The sequence below is a fragment of the Epinephelus moara genome, chromosome 4, assembly GCF_006386435.1.
Source record: "Epinephelus moara isolate mb chromosome 4, YSFRI_EMoa_1.0, whole genome shotgun sequence".
Classification (NCBI taxonomy): Eukaryota; Metazoa; Chordata; class Actinopteri; order Perciformes; family Serranidae; genus Epinephelus; species Epinephelus moara.
Window position 1 is genome coordinate 30,764,256 of NC_065509.1, and position 24,061 is coordinate 30,788,316.

The 24,061-nt window shown below is 41.9% G+C and overlaps 1 protein-coding gene across 8 annotated transcripts in view; it reads right to left on the bottom strand.

Annotated features, from left to right (window-relative positions):
- The window catches only part of LOC126388710 (ecto-NOX disulfide-thiol exchanger 2-like), a 271,116-nt gene that overhangs the window by 9,304 nt on the left and 237,751 nt on the right, over positions 1-24,061 (bottom strand). For 7 of the 8 annotated variants that reach the window (XM_050041964.1, XM_050041957.1, XM_050041960.1 and 4 more), the window contains 5 exons: positions 18,177-18,291; positions 14,324-14,511; positions 10,634-10,774; positions 1,437-1,493; positions 524-629 (listed from right to left, as the gene is read on the bottom strand). In XM_050041964.1, coding sequence (XP_049897921.1) covers positions 524-629; positions 1,437-1,493; positions 10,634-10,774; positions 14,324-14,511; positions 18,177-18,291 — 607 coding nt within the window. The remainder of the gene's footprint in view (positions 1-523; positions 630-1,436; positions 1,494-10,633; positions 10,775-14,323; positions 14,512-18,176; positions 18,292-24,061) is intronic. The other variant, XM_050041962.1, reaches the window with a different exon arrangement.

Here is a 24,061-nt window from a genome sequence, read left to right on the forward strand (position 1 = left end):
TTTTGGTTTTGGAACAGAGAAGAAACGTATATCTTTTTCCAACCTCTCCAGGTAACGAGTATCATTAATACACGACGTGCCCCAGGCACAACATTTAGCTCCAAATCCACAAAACCAGCCTGAAAATGAAGGAAATCTGAAACGATTGCATTAGAGTCAATGGAGAACAGCTGTGTTGTTGTTGGACCCTGGTCTGAGCTGGTCCAAAGCTACTTTAAGATAGGCCAGTCTGCGTCCAGGGACAATTATGCAACCTCACTGTTAGATGCCACTAAATCCCACACACTAGACCTTTTAGTTTTTGTGCTGCAAAGTTCCAAACATATGTGCGATTCATCAAATTACAACATATCAATTGACACAGACAACCTGGGAATCCTTAAAAATGTGCATCACTAGAAATGTATGATAGTGTATTTGGTTCCTACTACTACTGACTACCTCATAGGTAAAATTACAGCAAATATATAATTTACATTTTGGTGATATTGGTAATACAAGAGTCAGATTCATGTCAACGTACCAACTAGCAGCGCCTCCCTCTCGGAGTGTACAGGACTCGGTGGATTCTTCTCTGTAGGACCTTCCTTCTCCTGACTGCAGGACACCACTGTTGACACTGTGGCTTCCTGCACACATACACAAAGTTACACAGTTACCTTAAATGAATGTGCTACCAGCCACTGTTTGACTGTGGCTGACGAGAACAGTAAACAAGCCTAAACACAAGCCGGTGCATGGCACACACACAATAAAAGGACAAACACGAATAAGAATGAACGCATCAGAAAGTTTCACCACCAGCACATTAATGCACAGAGACAATGAGGATGAGGATAATGAGGCGAGGGAGAATTTTTAGCCAGCAGCTATAATTCTGATAGAGGGATGAAATGTGTGTCACACACAGAGACACAAAAAAGGAGACGAGTGTTAGAAGAACAAATAGTGAGAGAGGGAGAGACTTGGAAGGGAAATGATCAAGCTGTTTGTTTCAGATCTCTGACAGGTGGCAGAAAAATGGCAGAGGAATAACAGAAGAGTTTTTGTCTGTTTGTTGTCCTACATACTATTGTGTGTACTATTTCCACTTATGGTGTGGGATGCCTGGTGGCCCTTTTCTGTTTTGAATCTATCCATAACACCCTGCGAGCGTGTGTGTGTCAGTGCGTGGGTGTGTAGACATACGCACATGTGCGAGCCATTTTGACTTCATGACTCCTCTATTTCCTAGCCCAGTTGTGTCTGGGTGATTTATTCAATGACAAATGCAGTTGCAGTGAACTGGATTGGCCTGTAATGATCTGTCATGTCACTGGGAGAGGTTGGAGAGGAGAGTCGCAGGAGCAGGAGGAGGAAGAAGAAGAAGGGAGAATGAGGACACAAAACAATATCTGGAGAGGAGTGGGGAAGGGCTCAACCTTTTTTCCACTTACACTGGTTTGATTAGCGCTCTCCTCGCTGCCTCTGTCATCTTGCGTCGACATCTCCAGCTGCGGCACATTAGAAACATATGAGGAAAAGGCCACAGAGAAACAAGCTAAGCGCTAATGTAGACAGATGGGGGGAGGAGGGGGGAGTGGTTCAGCACAGCATGGTGTGCAAAAACAGACAAATAGGGGCATTGTTTATTTTTAGAAAAATGTCCAGAAATGTGGTGATTTTGAACAAGCAAAGGGAAACGGAGACACTGAAGTCCATATGGATATAATTAACTCTTTTTGAGTCAAAATTGGCACAAAACAGTCGGCTATTAAATTTGTAACAATGAAAGACTTTGTGAGTTCTGATTTCCTGGGAATATATTAGCACTGAGATAATTGTGCTATTGTTCGATAAGACCAGCAGTCCGCCCTTAGCCCTATATGTTGGGCTTGAGTACCCCTTCACTGTTGTACTTCAATAGACTGGATGCTTCTTTGTTCTTATGCCTATGTACAAATATCAAGAGCGGCGCGGTAGACGCCTGATTTAAGCGTTTATTACACGCCACACTATCAGTTTCTCTCTCCTGCTCTGTTTCTAACTAGTTTTTGTACTCTTTCATTTGTAACACTGAAAACAGACAAGTTTTTTGCTTTAAGTTATCATTATGTAGAAAATGTTGATTGCACAATGTAATGACTGTAGAATAATGACACCATCTGCATTTAGATTGGTTCCTTATAAGCCCCACTTTCACTTCGAAATTCTGTCTGTCACTGGGTACATGGAAAATGAAGGCTTGAATTATGGTACAAAGAAAGTGCGTCAACTATTGCACAACCAAAACAGGAACAGGATGGCGCTTTTGTTTTCCCCAGTAGCTATTGGTGGCTTTCCCCAGTTTCCGAAGAGTATCAGTGTAAATGTGTTGCAGTTACTGTTGGTGGAAGAACTGAACTAACTGTGGTGGATGCGAGACTCTGAGAAAATTTTAAAAGGGATCTGGTTGTCTTTGCAACAGCGGCGCCAACACTAATACCTCTTGGAAATGCTAAGGGAGGAAACGTTGTCGTTTCCACTTTAGGGTGTTCAAACTGAGTTGCTTAAAAGGGAAACTGAGCCATGCCAATGTGCAGTGGGCCTGTGGTTGCTGGAGGGTTATCGTGACTAGTTATATATTACAAAATCATAATTTGTTCATATCAGCAGACCTACTCCACAATCTTTTAACATACACCTGTTAACTGTACCCCTGGTTGGGGATCACTGCATGACACAATCAAAACCAAGTTTATTGACAGCATTCAAAAATGCCAAATACTATCTGGTTCCAACTCTTGAAACACAAATATTTGCAGCTTTTCTTGGTTTTAAAACATTATAAATCGAGTGTCGTTGGGTTTTGGACTACTTGTTGGGCAAAACAAGCAATTTGAAGATGACATCATGGGCTCAGGGAAACCATGAGGAGCATTTTCACTATTTTCTGACATTTCATAGACTCAATGACCAATGATCTATTGATGGAGCCATCTACCAATCAGTTCACTTGTGATGATGAGCACTCCTTGGCTTGTACCAGCTGTATAATGACAGCTGTGGCTCTGAGGTAGAGGTCTACATGGGTCCAAAACGACAGACCCAAACCCTGATGGACCCAGAAAATTCATATTAGAGCCCTGACCTGGTCATGTTTGGGAGGAAAGAGCCCAAAGACAGGTCTATTTCATGGACCCGACAAACCCGGTGATTAAAATTGCTTCTTGAAATGTTGTTCTGCTGCTGAAAACATTTATCATATCAGATACAACATATTGTTCTTACTCATCTTACTGTATACATGTTTAATGTGTTTATTAGTGTTTCAAACGTCTATTTTTTTTTTAAATTTAATTCTATTCTACTGTCACTTCTTTATTATTTATGTATTTTATTTCATTGTTTAAGCTTAAAACTTTTTAACATTTCTTAACAATGAACCTGAACAGTAAACTGGGGGTGTGAAGTGGGTTGAGGAAAACACACGGTTGCGTTGCATTATGGGAAGTGTAGGCTTGGTTATTTTGGAGCTTGCCTCGTATTAGGGACTAAATTTTGTGTTTTAATGTATGCTTTTTAATACCAGATTCTGCACATGTAAACCAAAGACAAATTTCTGCCTTTTGCACACACAAAGTAGACAATAAATTATTTTCTATTGTAAACATTAGGTTATCTCAACCTCGGCTGCTTCGATTTTGACCATTTTTCTTTTAACGAGTCCCTCAGCTTTATTGAAATGCAATACCAAGTGTTCCTTTAAATCACAAATTAATCACCAGATCAGTCAATAATGAAAAGAATCATTAGTGGCAGCAGTGACATAAACATATATGGGGACAAAAGCCTCAGCAACCTGCACTGGTGTCAGTCCAGTAATGTGTGGCGACAGCATGGTGACAGCAGGAACTGTGATTGGACCAGCGAAGGATAAGTGATGGCATGAAGAGATCTCCTCAACGTGACAAATAACCCCACAACGGCCGCTAATCTTCACAGAAACCTACACCCAAAAATTGATTTCTCTTTCTCCCTTTAATGAGACTGCCTCTCATGATTCATGTTTGCCCACATGCAGGAATTTAATTAGCATATTTCCCAGGGCTCACAGTTGTGGCGACGCATTTCTAATCAAACTCATCACCATTAACGCGCTATTGACAACTCTGTCACTCCGGGCTGATGTGAAGGAAGAGACGTTTTGGTAAATTACTAATTCACCTCTGCGTTACATGAAACCTGCAGTCGGCTCGTGCGCCTCAAAGCAAACAGACAACACATGGAGCAGCTCCCCACGCGGATTGAAAGTCTCTCATTTGTATTATTATCCAATTTAATAGGCGATTGAACCTGAGGCTCATTTTAATGACAGCCCTTCCTCTCATTATGCCGAGCCAGAAGAAACATTAACAAACATTAGCGCTTGAATATTGGGAATATGGGACAACACCTGAAACATTGGTAAACATGACGCGTCTAAGAGAGAAAAATGACCCTTGAAACTTGAAATTGTTTAATAAGACTGTAGATCACACTGCACTGTATTTAGCAGCATAGCGTTGTGGTAAAACAGCTCGCCTCTAATCAATAGTAGATGGGGTTCTGTTGGGAAAAACATGCCTCAATGTAAGCAACACATTCAATCAAATAACAAATGGGATGTTGGGATGGATGAATAATGTAGCAGCGGTGGCTCTAACTGATGATGTATAACAGCCCTGAGACGGCACCAATGGTTTACACCTTACATCTTCAGCAGGCAATATCTCCCCATGTGGTGATCACGCTATTACAGTGTACATATTGATATCAATGTGATATCTTAGTTAATGCCTGTTATACTGTGCTGATGTAACCCAAAGGACAAAATGTTCAGGAATGAGAGTACATGACTGGGTTGCTGTTGGTGGTCGATGTCACATAAAATCTCAGCTGCAGACAAACAAGGAAACAATTTGAGTGCGGCCATCCATGTTCAATATGTTTCCAGTTAGGGAAATGAAGGGATTCCTTCTGGGTTTTTTGATGTGGTTGCAGTGAGAACAAAGGAGTGGACCCAATAACAAAGAGGAAAAAGACATCCTGTCTGGTAGAGAGGCACACATCTGTGGGGAAATCCATTTAGTTTTTATCTAATAATGGAGGGTTTTTGTCATAAAGAATGTTTTGTAGACTTCTAAAGATAATGCGACTAATTTATATACGTCATTTTCTGTAACTGTGTGTATTTGACATGTTTTGCATTGTTTGCTCTTTTGTTACAGGAATTTCCACCATAGTGGTCTGCTGCACCAGCAAGTAACCAGTGAGTTTAAATGCTGTTTAGTTTGAACTTATGCTTAACTTATAGTTAAAGGGAGAATTTGCTACCTTATGTGTGGACGCCCCATCAGTGTTGATGGCAAAAGTAGTCCACTGAAGCAATAAACTCCTCAGTGCTTGCTATATTGACCAAGAAAGCTGAGTTTGCAGCTGCGAACATGACATGACAGTGACAAAGTTGGAGGCGAGGGGGTACTACAGGTTGGATTTCATCTCTGGGAAGCCAAGGGGTGTGCTCTAGATCAGTGGTTCCCAACTGGTCCAGCTACAGAGTCCAGATTTCTCCTTAGTCATAGTTCAAGGTCCACTGCTCAATACATACAGCATCATACTTGCATTGCCATGTCGTCAAGCTAGTTTGCTGTCTCTGTTAAGTAGCTGTCCCTTAGTCACTCACTCTACAGCAGGAAATGACACTTCAAAGTTAAAGCTCTGTGCCAGAAATTCACTGTACTTAAAAACAAAGTCTGTTTTTTACAAACTGGACACATTTGCAAGTCACTTGTGGTCCATTCAGAATGGACCCGTGACTCACTTCTGGACACCGACCCACCAGTTGGGAACCACTGCTCTAGATGCTGCTCAAAAAAGAAGACCTTCCTTGTTCTCCTCACATGTATTGCAAACTATCTACGTTTCCAAATAGCTCCCAAAATACAAGTGCAGAGGATGTTATGGGCCAGAATATATTTTACAGTGTTTTGGCTCACTTGGCTATTCAGCCGTATTCATTCCAGCCAGAGGATACAGCCGAAGAAATGTAGCAGAGAGACGGCGAAGCAGCAGCTGCAAGACGATACGGCCAGTGGGGATCCTCCAGAACCCGAGCTGCTGAGACCAAACACCCACTGGTGGTGCCTTTGCTTAAATTGCCCTCCAATACCGACAGAAACAATGCAATGAATTTCAGTTTTGGTTGGTTGCTTCCGCCAACACCAACTCATCTCCAATCCCAAAAGAGCCCGTGTGTGTGTGTGTTACTATGCATTAAAGTTTTATTCCTCACTTGGACAGAGGTGTGCTGGAGACCTTCAGGATCTCGAAGATAAACTGGAAAGACAACCAAGACCAGCACCCCTAGTTATAAGGTAGAGCGGTGATACATGATGACAATTGTGTGCAGTGCGTCTTGGTACATATAGGCATTGTTGGCATGGCTGCATGAGCAGGAGAACTCAACTTTCTTGGTCAGAATAGCACACAGTGACGAGTTTTATTGCTTCAACTGACTACATTTACCATCAACACCAATTGGACATCCACATAAAAGGTGGTGAATTTTTCCTTTAAGAACCAACTGACAATTTACACCTCCAGCATGCTGTAATAATTCCTCCCGGTCGTTACAAAATCCCTTCTGAACATGTCAGCTGTGTAAGTGATGGGGGCAAAATCGACAGTCCTCGTTCTGCAAAATACACATATATGTTCCAAAGGTTATCTGAAGATAATTCGAGGCTCCAGCAGCCCGAGTGAAACAAGTCAAGTGGATACTTTCCGAAGTCACAGTCTCTTTAATACAGAATTCCCTCTTCGTGTTTTCACAGACTGTGTTTCTGCGCTGAGCTGCAGTGGAGGGAAAGTCAAACAAAAAGGGAATTTCAAACTCAAAAGACTTTAACTTTGGAAGCTTCACAGCTGATTGATCTAACTTAGGCTGTTAAAGCCTCATATAAACTATAGATGTACTTTAGAGTGTATTATTGCACTCACAGTGGAGGCACATTAAGAAGGGACCTCTTACTGGCCATTATGAACAAAAGGAATGAGTATAGCGAGCATTAATTGTTTCAGTGTTTCTATGGGCTGTGCTGGAAGCCGCCTGCAATAATAGGCACTCAGGAAATATATGCCTAAAGCGTTCGATGGATTTAGAAGCAAAATATATGATGTATATAATATATTTTGGAGAGATTATATGTGCGAACAGAAGCCAAATAAATTGAAGAAAGAGTCAGTGGTTATTAAAGGGTAAAGCAGAACACTAAAGTCTTACAGGATTGGTTTTCCACTGCTTACTTAAGGTCACTGTACTATCCCAAGACAGCACATAATGGCCAGACACATTATACATGTGACATGTTACAACATCAAGCTTGTATAACACCACACCACATGGTCTAACGAGGTCAGAGTCAAAGCTCCGATACACAAAAGTGAAAAAATAAAGAACACAGCAATAAATAATAAATGAAAATGAAATGTCTTTGCCGTAGTGGACGTGGGTTCAATTCCAACACTGGCCCTTTGCTGCATGTCATCCCCTCACTCACTCTCCCCTTTCCATGCTAAACTTTCCTATCTAATAAAGGCGAAAATGCCAAATTAACAACCTTGAAAAAATGTTAATGTTTCATACTACTTTACTTTCAAAGGGCACCTGGATATTGTTTTAAGACAGACTTAAAAAACTCACTCACTCACTTAAAAACTCACAATTAAACAGGAGAAACTGATTAAACCCAGCAGATAGGGTAAACAGGTATCTGTTGCTTCTCTACAACTTTGATAGGTTATTACAAATATCTTTGTGTATGTAAAAATTATGAAAAGCAAAGGCAGAGTTACGAAATCTATCAAACCAAGCAAACTTTGAAAGACGCTACAAACTGTGGAAAAGAAAAGTTAACTGCACACAAAGGAGGGCAAATAGTAAATGATTATTGGTTGAGCATGTTTTGTATGAGACGCATTATCGTCAAATAAAAAAAGCTAAATGAAGGGAAATCATCTTTGCTGAGCTACTTAAAACGTGAAGGCTGCGTTATTAACATTTTTGGAGGGAAATTAGAAATTAAAGAGTCGATTATACTGTGTGTTAAAAAAGAATGAATTAAGCTCCCTGGGAGGAAAATGGGAACACCAGAACACTGAAGCTGGAAATCATCTGTCTCACTGTGGTAGGTCCTTTCCCGCAGTGCTGATATCATAGATGCGCCCAAAATGACTACTTCGGGATATCTGATGATCTTTGAAATAAGTTTTGAACTAGTTCAAATTATTGAGTCATTTTCTCGACCCAAAACTACATATTACTCCCATCACATCCTGTCCTTTTGTTTATCTGTGATTCATTTCTCAAATATCTTTCATGCACTGAAACTCATCTTGAACTAATTTCTTTCTTATCAAAATGCAAATTAGATAGTGTTCATTTTAGAGCAAAGAGAGTAACCCTGAAATGAACTTTCATATCGAACTATAAAGTGAGGAATCTCTGTCTGTCTGTCTGTCTGTGTGTCTGTGTGTCCTTCACATATCTCGAGAGGCGTTCATTTGATCTGCTTCAAACTGGGTGTGTTGCTGGGACCCAAGGACGTTCAGTGTTGAATTTGGTGTAATTTGGACTCACGACACGTTCAATATTAATAAACTTTGAATAAACAAGCAAACAGTGGCGGGGATTCAAGGCTCTGCAGAATCGAGCAGCGTGTCCTCCACAGCTGCTGACCGTGGCTCATTGACTGCAGGTCAGATGCTGGATGTACTAACGTTACAACTGAACTCTTCTTCACTTTCCTGAAGACAACAGTTTGGTGGACTGGGCGTAGACTGACACTCCTTCCTAACAGACAGTGGGTGAGCTCTGACTTGAGATATATTACCAGCAACAACAACATTCAGGGAGACTATAGAGCCCTGAGCGAGCCCAAGCAATGACTTGCTGTTGGTCTAGAAATATGTTGGAGGTGCATGAAGCTTTGCCAAAATGAAGTCAGGGCGAGCAGTTTCTCTTTCAAGCTACATGTTGCTTCAACTGTTTGCTGATACATAGAGCAAGTTAGGATATCTTCATTGGGAAACACTGAAAGAGTCTAATGTCTGCATCAAGTCCATATACGAAGAGGTGTGAGTTGTGCATGTCGTCCACAGCAAGTTTGCCACATTTTTGCTGCTGGATGCTGGATGTTTAAATGTTAAAAGCAAACTCTTCTTCAACCTTCTTCTAGTCTGAGTGGGTGGAAGTTCGCTGCATAGATCAGCCTCTCATTGGGCGGAATGAGCCACCCGCTGAAGTCCCGCCCTACCACCTCCGGTTGTGTAACAGTTTTCAACCGTTTTCAACACGTCCTTTACTAACTTTTGCGGTGTTTGATCTTGCGGGGATGTAGCCATTTTTCTGCCATGGTTCGCGTCCTGTAGGCGATATTTTTGTGGGCGTGTTACACCAAAACCTGTTTCCGCCCGGCAATATTTTTGCAAGCGCACCGTTGCTGTGGCACCGCCCAGAACCATTGTTTTTAAGGCCAGACTTGGGCTAGCCCCTGCCTATATTTCAGACCTTTTATCCTCACACAAACCAGCTCGCAGTCTGAGATCTGCTGATAAGGCCCTGCTAGCTGTTCCAAGGTCTAGGCTGAAAACAAAAGGCGACAACACGTCTAAAGTGTATCTTTACACGTGTTTCTGACTGGGTGTGGCCGTAACTTGAGTGTATTTTTCGGAGGTGGATTTAGTGATTTGGGAGCCCCACTGTCTCCCTTTACTTTTCACCCTTTTTCCAACTGGGAATGTTGGTATTGGCAGAGATAAAGGAAGTACTCAAAACTTTGTTTATATGAGCTAGTGATGTCAGTTTCGGTTAATTTTCACCCATTAAACGGTAACTAAGTGGTTTATTTTGAAGAAAAAAAGCACAAAATACAAGAGGCCTTTAATTTTAGTTCATGTATTGTATTGTATTTTCTGTTGGCTTTGCTAACAGACAGGCAGCTAGCCATGTTAACATTTGGAAACATAGTGGCCACTGTCCGCCCTCCGGTCTCCCGTGGTTTGCTAGCTGCTCTGCACAACGGCCGTTTGGGAGCTGGCTAGCGTTCATTCTGTCATTACTACTGGTAACACCATCCTGCGACTGAGAGGGCGTTGCTGCGGAAACATGGTACCCAACATGCAGTCTCCTAAGTCACACCAGTGGGTAAGGAGCTTAATTTTGGGCTGGAAGGTGGGCATGTTTCCACAGCAATGCCACCATGGGTCAGGATGGTGTTACCAGCTGTTATCACTGAATGAGCGGCGAAGCTCAATACAGAGTGGCTGCGGCGGCTATCTAACCAGTGTAGCACGACTACCTTGTCAGGTAGTCTACTACTAAACTGAAGCTTGGCAAAATTAACGTATAGACTGAAGCCAGTCAAAAAACTTCTTTGGGGTTAATCGATTATTGGTTAACCACGGACATCCCTAGAAAGAGCAGACCTTGAGAAAGGTTCAAACACCAATCACAGGCCCAGGAATCAGCTCATTCTGAACAGGCTTGATTTGAGCAGGCACTGCATTTATAAACAAAAATGAAACATGGACGTTTTTTCCCCTTTTTCATTCTCAGTTTTCCTGTCAAACTAACCTGCATTACGTGTGTGTTCTGCAGGTTCTGGAGTCCCTCCTTCAGGGTCTGCACTTGGTTCTTCAGCTGCTGTTTGTCCTCCAAACTCTTCTCCAGCTCTGCCTCCCGCTGTTTTAATTCTTCCCTCATTTTTAACAGTTGCTGCAAAGAAAAGGGGGAGAACAGTAAGCCACTAATGCTACTGTGAACTAACTAACCGTGACGATTCTAACCTCGTACTCGAACAGCTCTGGAAGCAGAGGAACAATCACCCATTTGTTTTATTAATATTTAGCATGTAATCCCTACATCGGTAATTAGAACTTCAGTTTAATACAGAAAAGCAATTAGACACTGACGTGAATTATATCCTCAATAAACATTTTCCAAAGAGAAAACAATCGTATTTTATTCTGTCTTATTCTATTTTGTTGTACGCGTCCAAGAAAAGTAATTTGCCAAATCCTTTCCTTGTGAGACACTCAAAAACCACAAATTATATATGGAGAAACAAACATCATGAGAGAATTAACACTCATAGGGGTTTTATCCTTGGCTGACACAAGAACTGGTGCTCAGAAACCTTTGATAGCTAAGTTATCTGCTAAACACAGATGGAAAGATTCACCTCCCGCTGTGTTAATTTCAACAAAACGAGGGTCGGCGAGACACAGGGGGTCTTTACAGCCAGGAATTTTCATCTGCAAAGCTACACATTAAGTGCCTTTGTGTGCATGCATTATAATTCACAAGCGGGGAAACGGGCTGCCAGTACATGCTGATAATATTTCATTGCAATTTGTGTGTCTGCGTGATACAACACGTGGACTCTGGGAAGGAGAGGTATCCAATTTCAGTGTCTTCCAATTCATTTAATCCATTCACCTAATCTTTTCATAAACACACCGCGAGAGACGTAAGCTGGAAAGGTAATTACTCTCTGTGTGCAGAAATGAACAGCAGGACCTTAATGGATTCTCTTCTTCTTCACATGAATCGATCATAATTTCCATTACCTGTGACAGCTAGCTAAGTGAGGACACTTGACAAACGCTACAGTGAGTCAATTCAGTAGTTCTTTGGTGTTGAAAAAGTTAAGAATTAACGGTTTCTGATATTACAAGCGTTGCTCTTTTGAAGGAGGAAAGGCTCGTTACGAAGTCAGTGTCACCAAAATCACATGGTCTTAATCAGCAGATGGAGTTTGCCAAGTAGATGACGTGAAATACAATTGTAGATGTTCAAATATCCATTCTTTCCCTTTATTTCCTCTGAGCAAACCTGTCCTCACTTCCAACTTGTCAAATACAGATATTTGGTCAGTGGCCCATGGTGTCAGTTACCAATCCACTGAGCACCTTGTACATGATGCACAGGGCTGCGTTATTATCTGATGTTCTGAGCAAGGGCCGGAATATAAAGAGCAAAAAAGTATGGCAAGCAGGAGGGGAGGTGGATGGGTTAAACAAAGACAGGACTTTCTATCAGGAGACCACTGTTTGTGTCCCATGTGAAACTAGAAAATCAATCAAGAGACCACTGTTTGTGTCCCATGTGAAACTAGAAAATCAATCAATAGATCAATCAATTTTTTTTATAAAGCCCAATATCACAAATCACAATTTGCCTCAGAGGGCTTTACAGCATACGACATCCCTCTGTCCTTAGGACCCTCGCAGTGGATAAGGAAAACTCCCCAAAAAAACCCTTTAACGTTCAAAATCAACACTGAGTAATTTTATAAAACGCAGCACAGTATGTCATGAACAAATGTGACATATCTTACATATATCTCACATACATATACATTTTCTAAACCTACCCACTAACTTTTGTTACCTAAACTTAAGTGTTGGAGCCATATGTTTGATTTGTGCTCTTTTTACCGTCTTTTCTTAAAAAAACCTATAAAATCAATCAGGCAATCAGCACTCTGATTGGCTGTTAAACACTACAGGAATCAGTGATGTCACTGTTAAAATAAGACATAGATTACTCTCTCTGTCGCAGCTACACACATAAATAAATCTGGCTTTTGCAGTCGAGCCCTCGGCCGTTGGAAATGATTTGGATTCTTCATCGTTGGTTCGGAAACACGGACAGACCCTGTGAGTGGGCTTCCAAGAATTATCTGTCTGCTGATGAAGACCTTTTGATATGAATGAAAGCTAAAGAGATGCTTCAGCATGGACAATGTGATGAGACTGTTTTTCAGGCTAGGAAGGAACTTTGATTGGCAGCTTCTCCTAAGTATTTGCATGTGCACTCAACAAGTTAAAAGGAAAAGACTTTGTAGTTTCACACAAAACGCTTAGTTCTCTCAAAACCAGTTAACAAATTTGTTTAAATCCTTGTCATCCAAACAGCCTAACAACATGAGCAACTATAACCTCACCAACCCAGGACCTTCACATCCAGCATCTTCACCTGCAAGATCGTCTGAGACCAGGCACCTGGACAGATGATACAGCAGGTGTTTGCAAAAACTTCTACACAAGTCAGAAACCATCTCAGAGGCACTCATCTTAGTGGCTTGTCTCAGACCATCTTGCAGGTGAAGAAACTACAGTAGATGTGGAGGTCCGGGGCTGGCCTACTAGACCGGTTGGGTGTACTGCCAAATTCTCGGAAACGACTCTGGAGACAGCTGATTTTAGTGAAATGAACATTCAATTTATGAGCAACAGCTCTGGTGGACATTCCTGCAGTCAGCATACCAATGACACGCTCCCTCAAAACTGGCGACATCTGTGGCATTGTGATCACACTGCACATTTTAAATTGGACTTTTATTGTGACCAGCCCGAGGTGCATCTGTTTAACAATCATGCTGTTGAATTGGCATCTTGATATGTAATTTCTCTTTTGGTGTTTATGCTTTTTACTTTACTGTCCTTGCTTCCTGAAAATATTTCATAAATTGTTTGTTTACCTGAATACATTTTCTCAGGTTAAAGTTCCTATTTTCTGATATTTCTTAATGTCAGACACAGAACACCTCACTCTGTCTGTCTTAATAAATGTTGATAGGCTGTATAAACACCAGGGAACGATGGAAATATGGACATTTATTGTTCTATACCCGATAAAGTCTGACATAATGGCAGTATGTTGTATCTTATGAATATAAACATGTAGTCAATAAACCAATTTAAAAGCAGTTATACCAACCACTGAGACGGGGTTTAATTTGGGAATGGAAGATTGAAGACGCCGCCCAGCGACATTCAGAAGCAAATATACTGTATGGTATTCAAGGCACATTTTCAAAGAAAGAAACAATTCAATACTTCTCATAATGTTCCTTGGAAATAAATGGCCTGAAATTGTTTTGATAGCCTTGGGTTTGTTCCAAAAAGTATCTACGCGCTGTTTGAATCGTAGCACACAACCCTCCAATCCCAAGTAAGAGCCCATTCCATCTGCGAATACACTTTTCTTTAACCTGAGTAAACCTGAAAATATTTTTTTAGCAGCTCTTCAGGAAAGACCAACAGCTGCTCCAGACAGCTGTACTTTTCTACTTGTTCCTGCACAGCACTTACTTTTAAAGTGCAAGGTCATGAATAAATGACAGTCGTCTTGCATGGAAATTCAATGGGCTAACCTGACGACCTTGTTTTTAAAAAGAACTAGGTGCAGAACAGAAAGGAAAAGAAGATTAAACTTATTGTCGGACTGATGATTGGAAAAGTGTATGTGTATATATACCTTCTGCATGCCTTGCAGAGCCTGCTGCAGGAAGCTGAGCTGCTGAGAGTGTGTGTTGTCCTCCTCACTGCTCATTGGTTGGTTCTTGCCCTGCTCCTGTTTGAGCAGCTCCACCTCGTTCCTGTAGGCGTCCAGCTGACAGCGCAGGGAGTCGTTCTCCTCCTTTAAGGCTTCTGCTTGGGAAACACCTACAGATTCATACAGAAAGTATAGAGAACAGTATGGAACATGGTGTTTATTATGTATGACACTGTCACAGTTGTTGCGGTCTCAGTTTCACAGTGTAGCTTTTGATCAAAATATTGAAGCTTGTATATTTGTCACACCGTGACATTTACAGTCCTCATCTGATCGCTCGTTGCTCATTGAGTTGAGAGCAGACACAGAAATACTGAGTAGGATTGCAGGGCTAGTGAGCATCTTAACATTCCAAGCATAATGGCAAAAGAGCAGAGCTCAATTTTACTTTCTATGCAAATCTGAGGCATCTTGAAACACAAAATGACAAATGTCCTCTTGATATATTTCTGCTGCTTAATATATCTTCGCCCGCTCCTGCAGGACAGGGTCTATCAGGAAAAGATTATTAAAACTCCTTAAACTAATAAATATTTCTCTACAACAGCAAACACATATCACTCATTAAGATTTTAACACCCAAAAAAAATCATCTAATCTGTTCCATCAGGACTGTGTGGGTCTGATTTGATTTGACTGAGGCCTCCTCCACATGTACACAGGTGTTTCTGAACAGGATGTTTTTTCCCTCCTTCCTTCTCACACAAAACATCCTGTTCACACAAGCAGTGTTCTCAAAAAAATCTCTGTCCAAATGAAAATGCAAAAACACAACTAAGACACTGTTAAGAGCATGTCAAACCAACAGGCAGCGACGTAACTACAACCCTAAAGCCACACAAACAAGGGGAAGACGCTGTCCAATCAGATGCCTAAAAAAGCTTTTACTGGAAGACTACCTGGAGCGGTGGGGAGAGAGCAACTTTGTGTGTGGACATGCAGAAAGTCATCCACGTGGCACGTTGGTGCAGTGGTCAGCATTGTTGCCTCACAGCAAGAGAACTCCAGCTTCAAACCCAGGGTGGGGGTGCCCTTCTGTGTGCATGTTCTCCTCGTGTCAGCATGGGTTTTCTCCAGGTACTCCAGCTTCCTCCCACAGTCCAAAGACATGCAGGTTAATTGGTGACTCTAAATTGTCTGTAGGTGTGTGAGTGTGAATGGTTGTCTGTTTCTATGTGTCAGCCCTGTGATAGTCTGTCCAGGGTGTACCCTGCCTTTCGCCCAATGTCAGCTGGGATAGGCTCCAGCCCATGTAAAAAGCAAATGCAAAAAGCCCCATTAGTGGCAAGGCTGAAACTGGCACTGTCTTTGGTCACGTGCACCATTGCACAAAATCTTGCTTCATTTATGACACCTAGTAGATCGTGCACACTCTGACGTCTCAAGCCAAAAATTCAGTTTTCCTTGTCTACATGTTGTCAAAGCTTATGGAGTTTCTGAAAATCTTTACCCAGGAACGCCCAAAAGAGACGTAAAACACTTTTTGCGTGTGGATGAAAGGCCAAAATGCACAGAAAAGGCTACATTTTCAAATGTGTATGTATGTGTGTTTCAAATGCCGGTGCATGTGTGGACTAGGTCTGATGGATACTGTTTTTGATTCAAATGTTCAATGAGTGTTCTGTTCTAATGTGATACTCACCTCTGACTAACTTCTACCTAGTAACAGTGGCCAAACTCATTGTTATAATTAGGAGAGACCTGCGCTTCCCTTTGAGCAAAACTGAATCTATGTTTTTCAAAAGATTTTGTTTAAGAGAAGGGATGACATTCAGCAAAGAGCTGCAGGCTGGAATCAAACCCGCAGCCTCTGTGGCAAAGAGAGTGCCTTTGTATATGAGGCACCTGCTCTATCCACTGAGCTCCTGGGTGCTCCATTGAAGCTATGTTTTTAAGACAATCTTGAAATGGGAATACAGAATTGGGAAAAACACTTTAGGAACCAGCGGCTCTCTCCACTTCACAACTCTACTGACAGCGGCCTGACAACACAGCAAACAAGCCCACAGCTGTCATCAGATTTCAGTTCATATGTTGCTTAATCCTGAATGGTGCAAACTCTCAAGGTACCATGCTGTCAAGCTATGTGTAAATTATCATTTTGATATTCACTCTGTGTCCGATAATCAAACACTGACAGTATATCAATATGGCCGAGTGAAAGCGGTGATAATCCCAGTGTGCATGCCACTAGCTTTGTCCACTAGCTCTCTCCTGGACATTTGACCTGACCTATTGAGCAAAGAGAGGAGACAGTGGGGGTTATTATTATATGAGACCTGCTCAGCTCCAGAGATGTCCGGTATTATCAGCTCTGCTCTCCTCCTGTGGGCCTTGAGGGGGAAGCTCTTTGGGAAAGTGCAATACACTGACTGGACTGGGGAGATAAGCCCCATCCTGTGTGTGTGTGTGTGTGTGTGTGTGTGTGAGAGCGCATGAATGCGTGTCTGGTTCGGTTTTGTGTGGGCGTTCATGAGTGCTGCCTGCAGTCTATCATGGAGGACCATTGGCAGTGTTAATGAACTCTTGCTGGGTGAGTGTGTGTGTGTCCACGCTGTGTTTGTGTGTACTTTTCTCCCAGCGAAATGAAGGGTTTGAGGTGAGAAGAGTATTGATCTGAGAGCCTCATCAACTTGGTGTGAGGGGATGTCAACCACTTGGCCAGATTCAGAGCAATTCCCCTTCTGTTACATAACAGGCGGCAAAATCGACCCTCAGATATCCATGAGCGTGCACACACACAAACACACACACACAGGCATACAGTTGTGCACACAAGCAGTTCTTTCACTTTCCACTCCGTACATGAGTCAGACACAGAGCATCGATTCAATTTTTAAGAGGCTGCAGTCATAACACAGGTGTTTTCAGCAGGCCTGGTTGACGTGTAAACATGTCCCCTTTGCTTAGAGGTTAGTGAGTAAAGAGGGTGTAACAGTCAGCCTGTTAACACAAATACCAAGAAGTGTCACATTAACACTCATCACCTCAGCCAATCCTGTAGCATCGAGTGAAATGACAGGTCTCTGACAGCAATGCTAATTACTGATAGCTAAATAGCAAGGTTGCAAAAGAGAAGGGGCTGAGCTGACGACTGCATTTACATACATTTGCATGCTGATTAGAGGAGCTGTCATATTAGCAAATGGCAGAGATCAGAATGATTAAAAGGCAAGAAGAGCGAGTATGCGAACAACACGCAGAGAGGCACAAAACATAAGATGAGTGACGACCCTACATGTGGCGGCAGCAGTTACAGCATGTTGCCCTGGCGACTACTCCAGACTTATGGGTTATTGTAATGGGGACTGAGAGATAAGGAGCAGTGTTAGTTTTGTTGCTTCAGCAAACACACAGCAGCTCCTTCGAGGAGAAAAACAGAGGATTATGGCACTTCAGTGGCACCCTGATCTGAAATTAGACGGCAGCTGGCAGGTGTGGACAGATTCACACACACGTACACACTCGTATAGAGCCGTGTGCATTCACAAGGGTGGGCTGGGGTGGATGTCCTTTAGTAGTTGTGTTCAACATCAACTCAGCAAAGCGTGCACGGTGTCAGCATCTTGACGTACTTTGAATGTGTTTTTTATTCATGTGGAGTTGTCAGATGGTTGTCAGATGCTTGGGGGATGATTACTGTCATTTCAGTCAAACACAGCTGTCTCCCTCAGTTATTTAACACTCTCAGTGTTCATCCTCTGAAGATCTTGATCATTGTATGGCCTGTCATGTTGAAGTGTTGAACTGTGAATACGTGCGTGCGTACGCATACCTGAGTCCTCGGAGTCCTTGCTGTCGGGGGAGTCCTCCATGTCATCGTCCGACATCTCCATCTCCTCCTCTCGCCTGATGCCCATCAGCTGCTCGTTGTGCATGTTTCTTATCTCCTGCAAGACACAAGAGCCAAAAGAGGGGTGGATCAGAATTTCAAAGACCCACAGGTGATGAGCGTATTAGCAGGTGCTAGGAGGAACAGGATGCACCTTGTTGATTTCAGTAATGTTAAGCATTAGCTGTAAGGAATACTTTTAACAGACCAGAACAAAGGAGATGAATAGAGATGAAAAGGATGGTCTCAGAGCTGGGGATAAACTCCTCCTCTGGCACAGCGACAGGGCAGATGGTAGCACAAATATAGCCAGACCCCACAGTTTTGTACTTTTCTGTTCTTGTTACTTGGATAAAACACTCACATTCACGCAGCTAAAATACAAAACAAGTATGTAACACTTATAACCACAGCTCCTGTCAAACATGTCAAAGCACTAACCACATCAGAAGACACTGATTTAACACGACAAGGCACAAAATGTCTTCATGTGTTCTGTTTTGTTTTCACACACATCTGGAAACTCGATGTAGTAACTGTAAAAAACACCAATCTTCCCTGTTTCACATGCAGAAGCACTAATGACTACATCTGTCTCGGGACCAGTAACCAGAAGCAGGTTTCAAAATGGTTTAAAGATTAAGGACAAACCACTGAATTGGACTGGCTGTAAATTAGCCCAAACCCTGCGTGTCTGTGTCAAGAGAGAAACAAAACAAACAAACAAACTAATCCTTATGATGCATTAAACACAACAGAGAGTCCATGCTCACACCAGACCGTGAACATGCCGCTGATGAGGATCTGTGGGTTTTAAAATACCATTCAGCTTTCATTCCCTGCTGTGAGCTGATGTATGAGCAAAGGCGCCGTGCCTCCATTAAAAGAAGAGGTCTGATGATAATGGAGCAGGAGAACAGAGAGCACGGCTAACTATGATATTAAGAGACATAGACTGACGTCCCTTTTCCACTTCACATGCTTGAAGGTCATGGAAAAATGTTCACGCAACACAAGTGGATCACACTGAGGTCAGACATGGCGTAGACATGGGTGGCTCAAAATACTTTTAAATGTTCTCTAGTATTTAAGACCTCATGCTCTGACAGGCAGATGCCTAAAATTTTACTTTCCTTTATCTTGTAACAATATCTCTGAAAGAAAAATTAGTCACTATTAGCATTGTCAAAAATATCGATTTATAGATATATCATAAGAAATATGGATTCTGAATATCTGAAATGGTTTCAATACTGATTTTTCGCATTGTCGTTACCATAATGAAGTTTATTTACATAGCACATTTCAAAGCCAGTGAAATACAATAAAATAAAGATAATAAATGAGAAAGTAAATTCAAAGAAATAGCAATAAAATAGACCGCTCAGATAAAATCAGGATATACTTTCCGCTAGAAGTTCGTTTTTAGTAGAAACTTAAACGAAGACAGTGATTCAGAAAAGCTTTATATCCCCAGGCAGGTCGTTCCAGAGCCTCGGGGCCCTGATTTCTAAAGCTCTGTCCCGTTTAAGTCTTCAGCCTGGACTCTGGAACAGACAAAAGACCTCTGCCCGAGGATCTCAAAGTACGTAAAGGTTTATAAGGGATTAAAAGGTCTGAAATGTAATCTGGAGCCGGGCCATGAGGAGCCTTAAAGTGATCAATAAGACCTTAAAATCAATCCTGAAGCAGACAGGGGCCAATGTAAAGAGGCTCACACAGGTGTGATGTGATCGTACTTCTTGGTTCTGGTTAAAAGCAAAGCAGATGAGTTTTGTACAACCTGTAGTCGTACTATCAGCACTACTTTGTTGCTCTCTCTTCTCTCTATCAGTGAGTTGACATGCGTAGTGCCCCTATAGCCCCGCCTCCTGTCACTTGCACTTTATTGCCTTTCGAATGTGTGATACATCAGAGGCTTTTGAACGTGTGCACTACAGCAGGAAAAACATTGTTTTCATTGATCTAAAAAAGTTTTAGTTTACTACAGTCCAGTAGTAAGTACAGTTGTTTTTTTTATGTTATAGCCTTGCTATTTATCTTTCATTTAAAAAAATGTGACGCTCTCAATGTCAATTTTTCACTGTGGTGTATCAAATATAAAAATAGCATCAAAATATTGATTAGTTTTAAAGTAAATTTTGGGGCTTTTTGCTTGTATTTGATAAGATAGCTATTGCATGGAGAGAGGAGAGAAAGAGGGGGAGTGACATGCAGCAGAGGGCCGTGGGTTGGATTGAGCCTGCGTCTACTGCGGCAAGGACACGGCCTTTGTGCATGGGGCGCCTGCTCTACCAGGTGAGCTAGTGGGTGCCCCCAAATAGTGATATTTCTGAGGGTACTGTATCAAAGGTAAAACTTCCGGTATCATGACAACATGAGTCACTATATTATTTTCTGAGAAGGTGATTTGTATCAATGCTTAATTGTCGCCTGGTCCTGGCTGAGAAAGACTTTCAATAAGAGCTTTCCTGACTAATGTATGCTATGGCTGTGTATTGGTAAGAACCAGGGGATTCGATATACTGTTCAATATAATGTGATACATTGTGAGACTGTAGACTAGATGATATTGTTGCGACTTATTAAAAAACCTTACTTAAGGAGCCAGCTGTGTGCCCTTTATGACTGCCTGTGTTCTTTGTTTTGACACCAGCAATATGTTGTTACGTTGGAGTATAAGAGGCAAATGGCTGAAGACAGAGTACAACACTGCTATCGAGCCACCAGGGGTTTAAACACAACAAAACGTAAACCACTGTCAGAAATATTCACATGTAAATTATTAAGTAAAAATCAATAGTGTTTTTGACAATCAATACAGTATCACAAAATATAATGTCGTATTGTCTTACACCACTAATGTATACAACACGTCACCTATTATAGCAAGATCAGACAGTTAGGGAGTAGCCAAGAATTATTTGGGTTGATAATAATGTTATTATGACATTGATTACACAATAATCCACAGTGTTGAACCTTCATCACAGCTCAGCAAAGGCTTTCCAGTAAGATCCAGTCCAATAAAGACAAGTCTGCTACAGGCAGGGAATCAATCAGTATCACCTTAATAAGACTTCTGTCTCTCCTGCAACTTCAAAGTTCATGGAATGAAGTTCCATCAGAAATACTACTTCACTCACCTTCAGTAACCTTACAGCTTTGATAAAGCTGACTACCAGTGAAACACACATGTACATAATGTACCAACGACACCAGTGGTAAAGACATGAGTGCTCTATCAATGAAAAATCCCCCACAGGCTGAAAAATACTCCTAAAAAGCCAAGACGCTGCCCGCGAGTAAATAAACTTACAAGCATCTGTCAGCTGACGTTGTCAGCCTGAGCCCATGGCAGAGGTCAAACAGGTACTCTACACACACAAACACACGCAGATACACAACCATCTGGTGTGTACGGAGAACACCGTGCACACAAACATTTACCGCATACACAAAGGCACTCACACACCACACATAAACACTGTTGGAGGGAGGCAGCTGTTGTCTGACTCTGCCTGGGAGCCGCAGCTACTCCACGCCGCCACTCGCTCCTCCATATTTCACCTCTGGGCCACAGAATCATACTGAATATACAATATGACTGAGAGTGAAACTGGCTGCCTATTTGATGATAAAACTGCCTCTGAGCAACCGCACTTACTTACCTATGCTCTTTACACCGGCCAGTGGCTGCCAGTCTGCAGCCTCTGAGGCAGGTCTCTATAATCTATGTGAAAATAAACTCGCATTAAGCCGTATTTCTGATTCGGAATTAAATCACTCCGTGTAATGTGAAAGAATGACCACTTGTGCTGACAGTTACAGAGAATTAGCACCCACCTCCGCAGCTATGTGCAGCTTTTCCAACAATTTTAGCCCATTATTTTGGGTCTCTGACCTTCACACAGAATGTATGGTCGGGTCTCACAGCTCTTATTACTCCCACATATAAAACCTAAGGCAGTCGATTCCAGCTCACACAAGCTGAGAGTGTGCCGCCGGCCCAGCGATAAATGACAGAGGGCAAGTAAACATGTCACTGGTGAAGAAATCTGAGCACCAAGAGTATTTTTCTCAGTGGTTGGTGGTGACCAAACCAAAGCAAAAAGATGAGTAAATATTAAACTTGTTCTTTATTAAGTGACCAGAAACACAGCTCAGATGGGACATTGTCAGTGGCTGTTGGATGTGTGTGTAGGCAACGGTTTACTGACGGTCATTTTCTACGGGTTCTCTGACTTCCTGGTAGGGCTGGGCGATATAGAGAAAATCAAATATTTTGATTTCAATTTTGCGATAATATTGCAGGGTTGACTACTGTCGCTCTCACAAAATATTTACACAATCAGATTTTTGATAAATAATCATCAGTAAAGTGGATATAATGACTAAGTGGGTCAAGGCAAATAATAGAACAGCTATAAAAATCGTGGACAAAAGCTGTAAATACAACACTAGCATATCAACACCTTAAAAAGTTGATATGGCAGAGTTGTTAGTAAACAGTTGCTTATTTACACATTAAGGAGATATCAAATAACATTGTAATTTATTTGTTTCTGGCCATCTGATAAATTTAAGTCCAATATTCACTCTCTTTTAGCCGTTTTCCCTTTTGACTTCTGTTCGAAATATCTGTCTCTTTGGTTGCTACATGCTCCACTATGTTCACTAGCTGGTCACTTTGAATCCTTTAGGGTAGTGGTTCCCTACTGGAAGGTTGCGGGTCCTTTCTAAATGGACCGCAAGTGAGTGACGAACGTGTCAAGTCTGTAAAAAACACACTTTATTTTGAAGTACAGTGAATTTCCAGCACAGGGCTTTCATTTTCAAGTGCTGTTTTCTTCCACAGAGTGAGGAATAACAGACAGCTACTTGACAGAAACGGCAAACTGGCTCGACGACATGTTCAAATGCAAGTATGACACTAAATGTATTAAACTGTGTGGACCTTGAACTAATGACTAAGGAAGAATCTGGATGCTGTGGCTGGACCAGTTGGGAGCCACTGCTTTATGGAGGATATAAAAGGTCCAGAGTGCAGGATTTAATGCATCTAGTGGTGAGGCTGGTTTGCCTGTGCTGGGCTACTGTAGAGACAACATGGCGGACTCTGTGGAAGAGGACTCACTCTGTATATAGATATAAAAGGCTCATTCTGAGGCAGCGGAAACACAATGATTCTTAGTTTCAGGTGATTACATTCCATTTCTGATATATCCTCCTAAATCCCACACATCTATGTTTTTTATTGCAGTTCAGTGTGACCTCACCTGTCTGACACAGGCTATTAAATGGTCTGATTCTGAGCTAATTCCCTACTGTGTATAAACTTACTGTGACCCTAACAGACAGCTGCAGAGACACAGATTCGATTTGGGCCAATGCGAAACCAAGTCTTCCAAATGACTTCATCTGTCTGTTCGCCTCTCACTCTGACACACACAAACACACAATAAAACACAGTGTATGCGGTGTCACACTGAAAGGCGATAAACTTTGTTCTCACAGCTATAATAAAGTGTAAAGTAGCTGGAAGAGAAAACCCACAAAGAATATTTGAACCAAGATGTCATTTCAATGATTTTTTTCATAACAGTGTTTTCTGAATGGAGGACAAATTCAGCAGCGGAGTGTCCGCCCACAGTGGTCTCTTTCACTTGCATCTATGCATCACACTGTACTCTCTGGTGTACGCAGTGTGTATACAGCAACTCTTTAGATGGAAGGGAGAAGAAAGAACGGACAGATCCCTGGAGGCCTTGATGAAAACACTCTGGTATTCACATAATAGATGTTAATACTTCCTACAAGAGTGCATA